Source organism: Ambystoma mexicanum, chromosome 3q, assembly GCF_040938575.1.
Source record: "Ambystoma mexicanum isolate Mex_15411 chromosome 3q, UKY_AmexF1_1, whole genome shotgun sequence".
Classification (NCBI taxonomy): domain Eukaryota; kingdom Metazoa; phylum Chordata; class Amphibia; order Caudata; family Ambystomatidae; genus Ambystoma; species Ambystoma mexicanum.
Window position 1 is genome coordinate 454,932,927 of NC_090926.1, and position 13,572 is coordinate 454,946,498.

Sequence of the window (13,572 nt, forward strand, 5' to 3'; positions counted from 1 at the left end):
TCTGCTCCAAACAGAACGATTTTGACTTTGCCGAGTTACTGGGATTTTTTTGAATAGCTACAGTGTGTTTGTATCATTTTAAATAATGCATTTTTATGGAAAAGACACATGGTACATTTTTCTTTTATTTTCAGTGTTCTACCCGCTGTACAGTTTGAAAAGAAAATGTTCTTTGTCTTATGTCTTTTAGACCTCAATATTGCACATCAGTCATTACAATAAACATTTTAATAAAAGAGACAAAGACAGTGCAACATAAACAAATTTACCTGAATGAAGAGTTGGTCGTCTTTTCCAATACTTAAAAAATCTTCAATGAGGAGAGGTCCTTCTTTCGCACAAGTCTGTTCCCCTAAAAGGGTGTCTGAAGTGGGAAATCTTGCCTGACTTTTCCCTGAGTCAGTTGTTAAACAGGCCTCATGGGAATAGGTCTGTAGAAAAGCTCTGACCCCATCAATGCCCACAAACTGAGAGGCGGGAAGTGAATGGAAATTAACCCCTGATGACCCAGAGAGCTGGGACTCCCTCCAATGATGGAGCCTGATGGCCACAAGCAGAATAATTAGGAAAAGGAACAAGAAGGAAACAACAGCAACAGCGATCACCAGATACAGCGTGAGGTCCGACTCCATGTCTGTGGGAGCTGAAGGGTTACTGACGTCATGAAGCATTTCCGGCATACTGTCAGCCATCACTATGGTGACTGTCACCGAGGCAGAGAGAGGAGTCTGCCCATTGTCCCGCACTGACACCACCAGGTAGTGTTTAATGGCGTCTTTCTCCATAATAGGGCGGCCGGTCCTGATTTCTCCAGTGTGGAGACCTACAGTAAACAGGCCCTGGTCTGTGGCCCTCAGCAGCTGGTAGGAGAGCCAGGCATTCTGCCCAGAGTCCCCATCAACAGCCACCACCTTAGTGATCAGATACCCCGGCTCAGAGGAGCGAGGAGCCATCTCCACCCCAGAGGAGCCATCCGTGGGGGCTGAGGGGTATAATATTTCAGGGGTGTTGTCATTCTGATCCAGTATAAAGAATGTCACAGTGACATTACTCGCGAGAGCTGGAGAGCCGCCATCTTGGGCCTTCACTTGGATCTGAAAGTCTCTGAACTTTTCAAAGTCGAAGGTTTGAAGTGCATAGATGACGCCAGATTCAGAATTAATGGAGATGTAGGAAGACAATGGCACATCCCCAATGTGTCCCTCAATGATGGAGTAACTGATCCTGGCATTCTTGCCCCAATCTGAATCTGTGGCCTTGGCAGCAAAAATGGAAGTGCTTTGAGGTATATTTTCATTTATGTAGGCACTGTACGACATTTGTGGAAATACTGGAGGGTTGTCATTTTCATCTGTAATCTGAAGGTTGATGGTTTTGGTTTTAGACAGTGGGGGAGTTCCACTGTCCGTGGCTGTAATTGTTATGTTATATTGTGCGATCTCCTCCCTGTCCAACACTCCACTAATTATCAAACTGTAATAACTCCCAATCGACTTCTTCAATTCAAAGGGGAGCTGAGGAGGGACGTAACATTTCACTGTGCCAAACTCTCCTAAATCCATATCGTATACCTGCAGAAGAGCAATGACTGTGCCTGGTGGGCTGTTTTCTGAAACCTGCCCGACCACGGAAGACGTCACAATCTCTGGGCTGTTATCATTCACGTTAATGACCTCTACCAAAACTTTGCAGCGAGATGACAGACTCCCATCACTTCCTAGAACTTCAAATTCATAAAATTCGGACTCCTCAAAATCCAGATTTTCAATCAAAGATATTTCTCCAGTGTTAGAATCCAGTTTTAATTTTTGTAAAACATTTTCTTTCAATTTGTTAAAGGAGTATGTTACTTGAGAGTTTGTGCCCTGGTCAATATCAGTAGCTTTGATGCTGCCAACAACAGTTCCCTGGGGTACGTTTTCCATCACCTGGATTTTATAGACAGACTGATTAAAAATGGGGGCATTGTCATTGAAATCCAATACATTGATTTCTATCCGAGCGGTGCCCGACCTGACCGGGTGCCCCCCATCAGTGGCTGTGAGGATTAAGCTGTGTACTTCCTGCTCCTCCCGGTCCAGGGATTTCTCCAGCACCAGTTCTGCAGATTTTGTGCCATCGGTTCTATTTTTTACATTTAATATGAAGTGTTTATTTGCACTGAGCTGGTAGCTCTGCAGAGAATTTCCCCCTGCATCTGCATCGTGAGCCTCTGGGAGCACAAATCGGGTCCCTGGTGGTGTGATTTCATTTATTGGTAACACTATTTGATCGACTATAAATGTGGGGGGGTTGTCATTTATGTCCCGAATTTCTACTTCAACTGCATATGCTTTCATTATGCTCTCCAAAATTATCTCTACTTTTAAGAAGCACGTTACTACTTGCCCACAGGTATTCTCTCTGTCAATTCTTTCATTGATGTATAAGTGCCCTTTATTTGAATTGAGAGTAAAATACTGCTTCCTACCTCTGGAGACGATCCGGGCTCCCCCTTGTGATAACTCCCGGGGGTCCATCCCCAGATCCAGAGCCACGTTTCCCACAAAAGAGCCTTTCTTCATTTCCTCGGGAATGGAATAACGGAGCTGCCCAGAAGCGGCTCCCAAGACTGTCAGCATTGCAGCGACGAGCAGCAGAGGGGCCCGGGGGCCGCAGCTTCTCAGTGCCGGATCCATGCTGGAGGGGTCCCTCTGATCGTCACTCTCTGAAATGGACGTCTTCAGCTATGAGTGAGGCTGCCAAGAAAGGCAACTTCGCCGAATCCCAGCCAGACGTACAGTGAGGTTTTTCATGGAGATTTCCACAATTCACGGTACCGCATCAGAACCTTTTGTACCACGTGCTGTTGTGCAACCCTCTCTGTATTTCTCTCTTCCATTGGTGAACAGCGCCGCGCAGTGTTCAAACTTATAACTGCAACACATGCACACACATAAAAGCGAAAGGGGGGGATGTGGCTGAATTGCTCAGCGATCCTTTACGTCGCTCGTTCAGATGACAGACATTCCCTGCCCCCATTGAATGTTCACAGGCAGGGCACTCGTGCACGTTGTGTCATGAGCCAGCCTCTGGCTATTGCCACAGCTTATTAGCACACTGCATCACTTTCTGTGGGGGACTTAAGCATATATATTGGTCATGTTTTACACTCCATCAAAGGAAGGGTGTGTGCATACAATGGCACCTTTTAATCAAAATGCAGCTGCCAAATGATAAATCAGCTGTCGAATAATTGTGTAAGATGAGGCATAGCACAGATGTTGTCACACACCTTAAGTCATCTTCTCCGCATACTCTGTGCTCGTGTGACAGGAAAATACACGAGCTTTTCTTGAACTATAAAAGTGACTACAGAAATGACTACATCCATGCATCTACCGTTGTCTGTTAGTTAAAATAAAGCGCCATTTCAATGCTGAGTAAGGGCCTAGTGTGGAAACGAAGTGACATCTATTTCCACCACCCAAGCGACCCCTCTAGTTCCTCGGTGTCCTCTACACTTTGAAGTGATGGCCATGCTGAACAGCACATATGCTGTCAGCAGCCAATGCTTTGAGTGTCACCTACACAGACATCACCTGAAGCACTGGGAAGTGGGTCGAGATATGATATGCCAAAGGTTTGTTACTCTTTACTCTGCGCCGAGGGCCAAGGAGGAGTTCAGATTACCCTGGCTCTGTACTGATTTGCTCAAGTTACTGTCAGTTGTGGCAGCTCACCCCTTCCACCAATACTTTAAGGGCAGGGAATGACCCTTTCTGCAATACAGAAGTCAGTCAGAAGAGTGGACCTTAGCTGCAGGGCTGGCCGAATAGCATCGTCCAACGCTGCCAGCCAAAATTCCAATGGGTCATCACAGCGCTGCCGCTGGACTGGCGAATCCATTCTCTTTGTCACAGTTCACAATGACAACAGGTAGATGTGAACTCAGGGTCAATGGTCCAAGGTGAATCCTTCCTTGCCACGATGAGGCCTGGGCTTCGGGGGCATTCCCAAAACAGAAACGGCTGATTTCATGTTACTCCTACGGTACCTCCGTGACAGCTTGCATGTCTCTACCAGTGCTGGAGATGCCACTGAGCTGTCCACAGCTGGCACAGAGCTGGCGAAGGGGTACAAAACCAATTATAATCCCATTGTGGCAAAGCCAGATTGAAAAAAAGAGACCTCACAGAAATCTTTGACCCAATGAAGGGATAATCATAGCTGCTTGGTAACTTCCATATCAGTGACATGCAACCGACAGTTGACGGCTTCAAATGCCTGAAATGAAACAGCTGCATTAATGACACTAACACGACTTGTGCCGAGTACACTTGGGAACAGTGGATGTAGAATGCCTCTACCACGATTTTGAGGAACAGTCTTTCCTGGCATCTACTATAGCAGGAGTTATCTAATGAAACTGAGAAGGCTAGATTAGGCTCTCAAATTCATTAGGAGCTCCTCGGCAAGGGGATGATTGGAACCATCCTGAATGCAGCTCCTAAAAGCCGCCCCTGCAGCACCTCAGCTGTAGGAGACTCCAGAGCCACCATGGCAAATGCGAGAATCTTCGAAGAGGCCCTCCAAATAACAGGCTGCATCATAGCTCTTAGAAGTAGCATCTGGTAGGGATTGGCAGAATTGCCAGAAAAGACCGATTGCTTCCCCCAGTGCTAGTAAGTTGACCAAGGCCCTTCTGGTACAGCCATGTTAGAAGGCACAGGAGCTAGAAACACAGTGGCCTTGCAGAGGATGACCAGCTGTTGACCCATTAAACAAAGCAGCGAGTCTACATTTCTGCCAGGGAAGAAGGGTTCAACAAAAATGTGGTGCACCAAAACACTATGATTTCTGAGAAGGAGGGATTCTTACTGGAGCAGGGCAAATCCCCCTACAGTAGAAGCTCAACCTGAGGGAAGTAGGTCTGTGGAGCAGATGACAGACTAGAAGAATAGGACCTAAGAGTCCAAGCAGTGGAACAAGCACCAATGGAGAATGATGCCGGCAGCACCAGCTAAGCACATTGTTTAATGGAATGTTGGGGGGAGATGAAGACCAGAAAATGAAATAAACTCAAAAAAGCAATTTTCTGGGACTGGGGGTTATACAGAGCATGTTGTCCACCTTAACATTGCTTTATTGCATGTTGGCATCTTGTTTGCTTTCTGTTGCTTCTGACGCCTGTCTATGATTTCAGGACAGTGCCAATCGAATTGCTATCTCCTGCTGTGTATGAACATGTTCGTTTGAAATGCACTAAGCCAAAATGAGTTAACTAACCCTTTCACCCAACAACCATATATTCTTCAAGTTCCAATGGACAGAAAGTGATATGTGCAGTGGCCTGGTTGTGGTGGTGAAGAACGAAGCCGAGTCCACATAAGGTAACTGAATTCCTTTATTCCTGTTCCAGAAGGTACGTCCTATTCCATTCAGCACTTCTTGGCTCTGCTTGGTGCTGCTCTTAGCCGCTGTTCCCTGGGGCCTCCACACCACAACAGCTGCTGGGTGTCACTGGCCATCCTTCCCGGACCGGACCTCCTCCTCCCAGCTGTCTGGCGTTCACAGCCCCACAAACCAACGACCCCTTCAGCTATCCGCCTCCAATCTGCTGACATACACGGGACAGAGACATGGACAGCTAACTGCCTCCTCCTGGACAGTGCGCACCCACTCGTTACTTGTTAGGATGGATGAGTCCCTGGGGGCAGCGGCAGTGAAGTTGTGTGCTGCTCCCCCACCACAGCTTCCTTCCTCCTGTCCTCTGAACAGGAGACCACCTCATCGTCAATGAGGTGTCTGGGATCTGGTGGTGAATAACCAAGCCGAGTGCACATTAGGTAAGTTAGTTATTTTATTCCTCTCCCAGAAGGTAAGTCCAATACCATGCAAGTCAGAGAGTTACATGCACAGCACCACTGGACCATCCACACCTAACCAAGCAATCCTTCCAACTGCCATTCTGGAACACTCACCCAGGTTGTCATGACATTTTATCCTGACAAAGAGAGCACAAAGTATTACCATATTAATGAGATGTGAATCAGTCAGAATCACTCAGTACCATTTCTCGTGTGCCATAAGAACATGCCGATGTATGACCACTTGAGTCCAAGGGAATGACTTTGGTTAATGTTTGTCCAGTGCAAAAGAGACACTAGAAAATTATACCTATGATATATTCTTTAACAAGTCACTAATGTTTAGGCACATTTCACTTGATTAAATACAAAAAAAAGAATGAATAAAAAGGAAAGATGGTTGGCTCAGCATTCTGAGTGAATTGCCAACAAGTGCTATTTCAAAATGACACATAATAAAATAAAGACATTGACTACACTAAAATACAAGTTTGAGCGTCAACTAGTTCATTCTTTCCCAAAATTGAGAAGGTGCCCCTTCTGTAATGACTAATGCTATGTATCACATCCACCAGGCCAGTGTTCCCAGACTGCAGATATATTAGGGCACGGGAAGCCAATTGCCCTTTTCTACACACATTCAATGACTTATGGCTGTTTCCATCATACGCCAATGTGTCACGATCCCTCATCATGTGGACCCCAAGGCACTCCCCCATCCCCCGTCTCGCCCTTCCCTCTCTTCCCCCCTTCCCCGGGACTCACGTGGACTCTCGCACGTCTTGCGAGCGCACCCGCGCCTGGTCCGTAACAGGACGGCTGTCAAGTTACGGCCGTTCCTACATTGGCAATTGCCTTGGCACCTAGGATCGCGAAGGGCTAGCCCTGAGCTTCCGCGTCGCGGGACTGTAAGGTCACGTGATGCTCTTGCCCGATCACGTGACCCAGCCGCGCATCACGTGACCAGAAGTGCGAGTACTTAAACTCGGAAACCCGGGTACTCGTTGCTTCACAGCTGTGCTCTGCATTCTGTCTGGCGTTACGAACCTTGAATCACCTTTGGATCACTCACGGAAACGACCTGGCTTGCTTTACTGGACTCTTCTTGGATTTGCCCCTTTGGATTCGTTTGCACAGTGATACACGGCTCTCGACCACAGACTGTTATTGGACTGCCTCCTGGATCATCCTCTTGTACCTTGGCTCTTTGGACTTCTTGCCTCACAGCTCCACAGCTCCTGCTAACAGGTGAACTACTGAGAATTACTCCTCTTGGGGTACCTCCGTCCACGTGGGTCCCGGACCTCTCCACTAGGTTCACTACCTCTTCCTTGACCCTGATTGGTAAGACCTTTCCGTTTTTCTTAAACACTGTGGTTACTGTTTCTTGCTTGGTACTTAATCCGCATTTTCTTGCAGCAGTGTGGGGTCCCAGAGGTTCGCGGTCCCGGACTTGAACATCTTCGCCTGTGGCCTCAACGGCTGCACAGAGAGTGGCTTTAAGTTCTCTCTGTGCGGCATTTGGGGACGGAGGCCTCTTCTGCCTACACGACACTCAAGTCACAACAGACTGTGAAGCCTGTTGTCGTGTAGGCAATGGAGGGGAACGCTGAAGACCCCATGACTGCTATAGTCCAAGCCATTACAGTGCTACGAGCCGATATGGCAGCGGCCAACACGGCTATTCATCAACGTCTCGACAACATACAAAGTGTCAGACACCCTTTACCCCCAGATGCAGAATTCGGAGACACACCCTCTGTTTCCCAACCCGTTCCACCTCTGATTCTCCCACCTCAGAACCCCGTTCCCGTGGTACTACCTACTCCTTTCCCATTGGCGGCCCCTGAGAGATACCATGGGGATCCCAAGAAATTCAGGACCTTCCTAAACCAATGCAAGTTGCATTTCCTGTGCCGACCTCAGGCTTTCCCAGATTCCACCACGAAAGCAGCATTCACCCTTTCTCATTTGGCTGGGATAGCCGCTGCATGGACCAACCCCTTGTTGGAGAACGACAACCCGGCCTTATATGACTTCGATCTCCTCGTCACCGAGATGTCCAGGGTTTTTGATACTAGACACAAGGTCCAGTCTCGAGATCTGTAACTTCTGGATTTGTGCAAGGGTAGGGGTTCCCTCATTGAATACATAACCCGTTTTAACCAGCTCTCCGCTGAAACTTCTTGGCCCGAGGTCAAGAAAGCAGTAGTCTTCTATAGGGGTCACAGTAATCCCATGAAGGACGCCTTATCAGTAGTACCCTCATTACCCACTGCATTCCAGGATCTGGCTGACTTGTCACTCCAGGTGGACGCACGTAGGTCCGAAAGAAGAGCGGAAGCAGGTTTCGCTCAGTCCTCCACATCTCACACGGCAGTTCCTTCCTCTGACTCCTGCCAAGAACCCATGCAGATCGGGGGCGTCAGGAGCCCGATATCTCCTCTAGAAAGGGAACGTAGGAGGGTAGATAACGCTTGCTACTACTGTGGCACCTTAGGTCACTTTGTTAAGGAATGCCCACGCCGTCCCAAACACAAGCCACAGGGTTTTCAGATAGCTCGATCATAGTACCGGGGACGGGATCGAGCTATACCACGTACACCCCGAACCCAACACCCTCTTTCGGGCGTATCCGGCCCATTCATGTACAAGCCACTCTACAGCCCACAGCGTCCATTTCGCATCCTGTTACTCTGATAATCGACTCAGGGGCAACGGGTAACTTTATCGACATTTCCTTGGCCCGTTTGTTAAACCTGCCCCTCTTGACCAAGACCAGGCCTGAACCGGTACAGGCTGTAGATGGCTCTTCTTTGATTTCGGGCCCAGTAAAACAACAAACAGCCCCTTTGCTATTGACCATACAATCCAGACACAGGGAGACCATAAGTTTTGATCTTATCACCATGCCACAGTTTGGGCTCATTCTGGGGATCCCTTGGCTTCAGGAACATAACCCCCTCATTGATTGGAAATCGGGTTTGGTTCACTTTGAGTCAGACGTCTGCCAACATTTCTGTCTTCCCACAGACGCACCCAGCGACAATCCTGCCCAGGCTATAGCTCGTCTTACAGTGCAGGACCCGCAAGAAATACCATCAGAACACGTAGTTGGGTTAGTGGTGCAAGACGTTCCCCAGGTATACCAAGATTTTGCAACTGTGTTTGATCGTGGTTCCTCTGAAACACTGCCTCCACATCGTCCGTACGATTGCCCCATCGATCTACTCCCTGACACAGTGATTCCCACAGGGCGGATCTATTCCCTCTCACCATCCGAGGAAACGACTCTCAAGGAGTACATTAGGAAGGCCTTGAGCCTAGGGCACATACGACCATCCACCTCGCCTGCAGCAAGCCCTATCTTTTTTGTGCCGAAAAAGGAAGGCGATCTACGCCCATGTGTTGATTATAGACGCCTGAATGCCATCACGAGGAAGGATCGGTACCCTATTCCCCTCATCACGCCCTTGCTGGACCGACTCACACACGCTACCATTTTCACCAAACTGGACCTCTGCGGAGCCTACAACCTGGTCCGCGTCCGTTCCGGGGACGAATGGAAAACCGCTTTCTGTACCCGGTACGGCTTATATGAATATACTGTCATGCCTTTTGGGTTGTGTAATGCCCCGGCGACCTCCAGAGGTTTATGAATGACATCCTGAGTGATATCTTAGATGTCTACGTCGTGGTTTACCTCGACGACATCTTAATCTTTTCTCAGTCTCTGGAAGAGCATGTGCGACACGTTCGTGAGATATTATCACGCTTACACAAACACTCGCTATATGCCAAACCGGAAAAATGCCTGTTCCATGTTGATACCGTTGATTTCCTCGGGTTCTGTATCACTCCCGGGGGGTTGTCCATGAACCTCTCCAAAGTTAAAGCGGTTTTGGATTGGCCTATTCCTACGAACCTGAAAGCTCTTCCGTCCTTTTTGGGCTTTGCGAATTTCTACAGGAGATTCATCTCTGGTTTCTCTTCTATCGTGTCTCCCCTCACCGCATTAACCAGTCCTAAAGTTCCCTTTCTTTGGTCTGATACACAACAGAAGGCCTTTGATTCGCTGAAGACTGCTTTCACCACAGCCCCTGTCCTTCAGCATCCCGACTCAGAACTCCCTTTTATCGTGGAAGCTGACGCCTCCTCCTTCGCTCTTGGTGCCGTCTTGTCCCAAGCTTGTCAGGCAACGGGTCGTCTGCACCCGGTTGCATTTCATTCCCGCAAATTCACCACCCCCGAGTCACACTACACCGTGACCGAGAAGGAGTTATTAGCGGTTATGGACGCATTCCGCGTGTGGCGACACCACCTCTTGGGCGCCAAGCATCGAGTCACGGTGTTCACTGATCACCAAAATCTGCAGGATTTGGCGTCCCTGAAATGTCTTGACAGCCGACAGGTGAGGTGGCACCTTTTCTTCGCAGCATTCGACTTCCAAATCCGACATCGGGCTGGTTCCGCACACGGCAAAGCCGATGCGTTGTCCCGCTCTCCCGGGGGGGTTTCTCTGCCGGTATTCCCTGACACAATGCTAGATGACACTAAGGTTATTTGTCTATGTACCCCCTCAGTGCCCTTAGTGGACGCGGTACGCAAGTGGGTGTCCTTGCATCCCGACCAACTATCAGAGTGGGATCCGGTATTCCAGGATGGTCTCCCATTTGTGCTGAATCGCCTATTCTTGCCCTCTGCCGATACACGCAATATGGCCATGGAATGGTCGCACGATGCCCCTGTGAATGGTCATCCTGGCCAACGCCGTACGTTATCCCTCCTGAAGCGCTGGTGTTGGTGGCCGGGCATGAAGAGGGACGTGGATTGCTACGTCAATACATGCACCATATGTACACAATGCAAAACCCGTAGGGGACGTCCATTAGGCCTGCTTCTCCCTTTACCAGTACCCCCGAAACCATGGCATACAGTAACCATGGATTTTGTTACAGAACTTCCTCGGGTACAGGGTTACGACACTATTTGGGTGGTGGTAGATTCCTTCTTAAAAATGGCACGCTTCATCCCCTGTAAGGGTATCCCCTCTGCTTCCGTCCTGGCCACCCTGTTCTTTGATACTGTCTTTTGTTTCTTTGGGTTGCCCTCTGTTCTTATCTCAGATCGGGGTTCTCAATTCACTTCTCGCTTCTGGCGCGCTCTGACCAGATTGATGGGTATTGATGTCCGGTTCTCTTCAGCCTACCACCCGGAGACGGATGGTCAGACCGAAAGGACGAATCAGACGATGGAGCAATATCTCCGCTGTTTGATCCTGCAACAGCAGTGTTCTTGGTTGCGTGCTCTCCAACATGCTGAATTTGCTTACAACAATGCGGTTCATGCATCCACTGGGTTCTCCCCCTTCTATGTACTCTATGGCCAACATCCCCGCACGCTACCGGTCCCTGACCTTGCGACCTCCACTAATCCGGCCGCTAGTGCCTGTCTTAGGGATCTGTCCTCTATCCACGCCCAGACAGCATTACATCTCCGTGAGGCCCAGTCATCCATGAAGGTCCAGGCTGATAAGAAGCGGCTGTTGGCTCCGACTTTCTCGGTGGGTTCCCGGGTGTGGCTTTCTACCCGTCACTTGAGGTTAGTGGGTTGCAGGAAGCTGTTGCCCCGTTTTGTGGGTCCCTATGTGGTCTCCCGGGTTATCAATCCTGTCACGTACCGCCTGGTTCTCCCGGGTTCTTGGAGGGTTCACCCTGTGTTTCATGTCTCCCTTCTCAAGCCGTGTCCGGCCCCTTCCCGCTTGCGCGCCTCTGCTGCCCCGGTGTCCTTGGCATCCCCAGACGTGTATGAGGTGTCCTCCATCCTGGGCTCCCGGGTCTGCAGGGGGCGCTTGCAATACCTGGTTGATTGGGTCGGTTATGGCCCGGAGGAGCGCTCTTGGATTCCTGCTATTGATGTCCACGCTCCCCGGTTGGTGGCTCGCTTCCACCGGGATCACCCTTCCTGCCCACGGGGTCGTGGGCCCTTGGGGGGGGGGTTCTGTCACGATCCCTCATCATGTGGACCCCAAGGCACACCCCCATCCCCCGTCTCGCCCTTCCCTCTCTTCCCCCCTTCCCCGGGACTCACGTGGACTCTCGCACGTCTTGCGAGTGCACCCGCGCCTGGTCCGTAACAGGACGGCTGTCAAGTTACGGCCGTTCCTACATTGGCAATTGCCTTGGCGCCTAGGATCGCGAAGGGCTAGCCCTGAGCTTCCGCGTCGCGGGACTGTAAGGTCACGTGATGCTCTTGCCCGATCACGTGACCCAGCCGCGCATCACGTGACCAGAAGTGCGAGTACTTAAACTCGGAAACCCGGGTACTCGTTGCTTCACAGCTGTGCTCTGCATTCTGTCTGGCGTTACGAACCTTGAATCACCTTTGGATCACTCACGGAAACGACCTGGCTTGCTTTACTGGACTCTTCTTGGATTTGCCCCTTTGGATTCGTTTGCACAGTAATACACGGCTCTCGACCACGGACTGTTATTGGACTGCCTCCTGGATCATCCTCTTGTACCTTGGCTCTTTGGACTTCTTGCCTCACAGCTCCACAGCTCCTGCTAACAGGTGAACTACTGAGAATTACTCCTCTTGGGGTACCTCTGTCCACGTGGGTCCCGGACCTCTCCACTAGGTTCACTACCTCTTCCTTGACCCTGATTGGTAAGACCTTTCCGTTTTTCTTAAACACTGTGGTTACTGTTTCTTGCTTGGTACTTAATCCGCATTTTCTTGCAGCAGTGTGGGGTCCCAGAGGTTCGCGGTCCCGGACTTGAACATCTTCGCCTGTGGCCTCAACGGCTGCACAGAGAGTGGCTTTAAGTTCTCTCTGTGCGGCATTTGGGGACGGAGGCCTCTTCTGCCTACACGACACTCAAGTCACAACACAATGTCTATGAACAATCACAGAAAGCTACCATCAACATAGGGCCAATAGAGTCAAGACTATCCTAAGAACACTCCCTTTTTAGTGGAGAGTCGGATTGACTTGGGCTGTACCACCATCACAGTGGCCTCAATGTAGACTGAAGCAGTGAAACCCACCAGTGTATTCGAAGTCAGATCACAAACATTGATAACATGTTGTACCTAGGATTGTTCGAATAGTTAGCATTTTCAACATGCCACCAGTCGTTCATTTCTTACCCACGCTCTACGAAAACTTTAATCAACAACCCTGTGTTCAGGAAACTCAACTAATGCTTGTGCCTGCTCATTTGGATTCATCTCATGTACTAGACAAAGGCTTCAACTTCACTACCAGCACTATTTACAACCCAACTAGATCATCCCTCATGTCTACTTACCAACACCATACCATACTATACTGGATGGGTGTCTATGCACAACCACTCCCTTTTCAAGCTCTTACTCTTAGTCTACAAAGCTATCAATGATCTTGCTCCTCAATACCGGTCTGACTATCTACTCTCCACCTTGGTCCCTCCTCCTCCTCTGCACTCAAACTCATTGTCCCATGCACGTCGCTGGCATCATGTGAACTCCTCTCTGTTAAGTTCCAGACCTCACCTAACAGTACGATCACACTACACATCATTTACAGGCCTCCAGGACCCCCTGGGTCATTTGAAGAAGATATCACAGCACTAGCAGCCGACACCACCAAACCTACGGCGCAAAATATCATTTTAGGAGATTTCAACCTCGGTTACAAGGACATTAGTGACCCACACGCCATCTCTCTAGCCTCTGAACT

At 49.5% G+C, this 13,572-nt stretch overlaps 1 protein-coding gene across 21 annotated transcripts in view; it reads right to left on the reverse strand.

Moving 5' to 3' along the window:
* Positions 1 to 13,572, reverse strand: part of LOC138582666 (protocadherin gamma-C3-like) — a 1,158,828-nt gene that overhangs the window by 560,906 nt on the left and 584,350 nt on the right. The window contains exon 1 of one of the 21 annotated variants that reach the window (XM_069654187.1): positions 270 to 2,773. The exons of the other annotated variants lie outside the window; for them this stretch is intronic. Coding sequence (XP_069510288.1) covers positions 270 to 2,678 — 2,409 coding nt within the window. The 5' untranslated portion in view covers positions 2,679 to 2,773. Of the gene's footprint in view, positions 1 to 269; positions 2,774 to 13,572 lie in introns of those variants that run through there. 21 annotated transcript variants of the gene reach the window in all.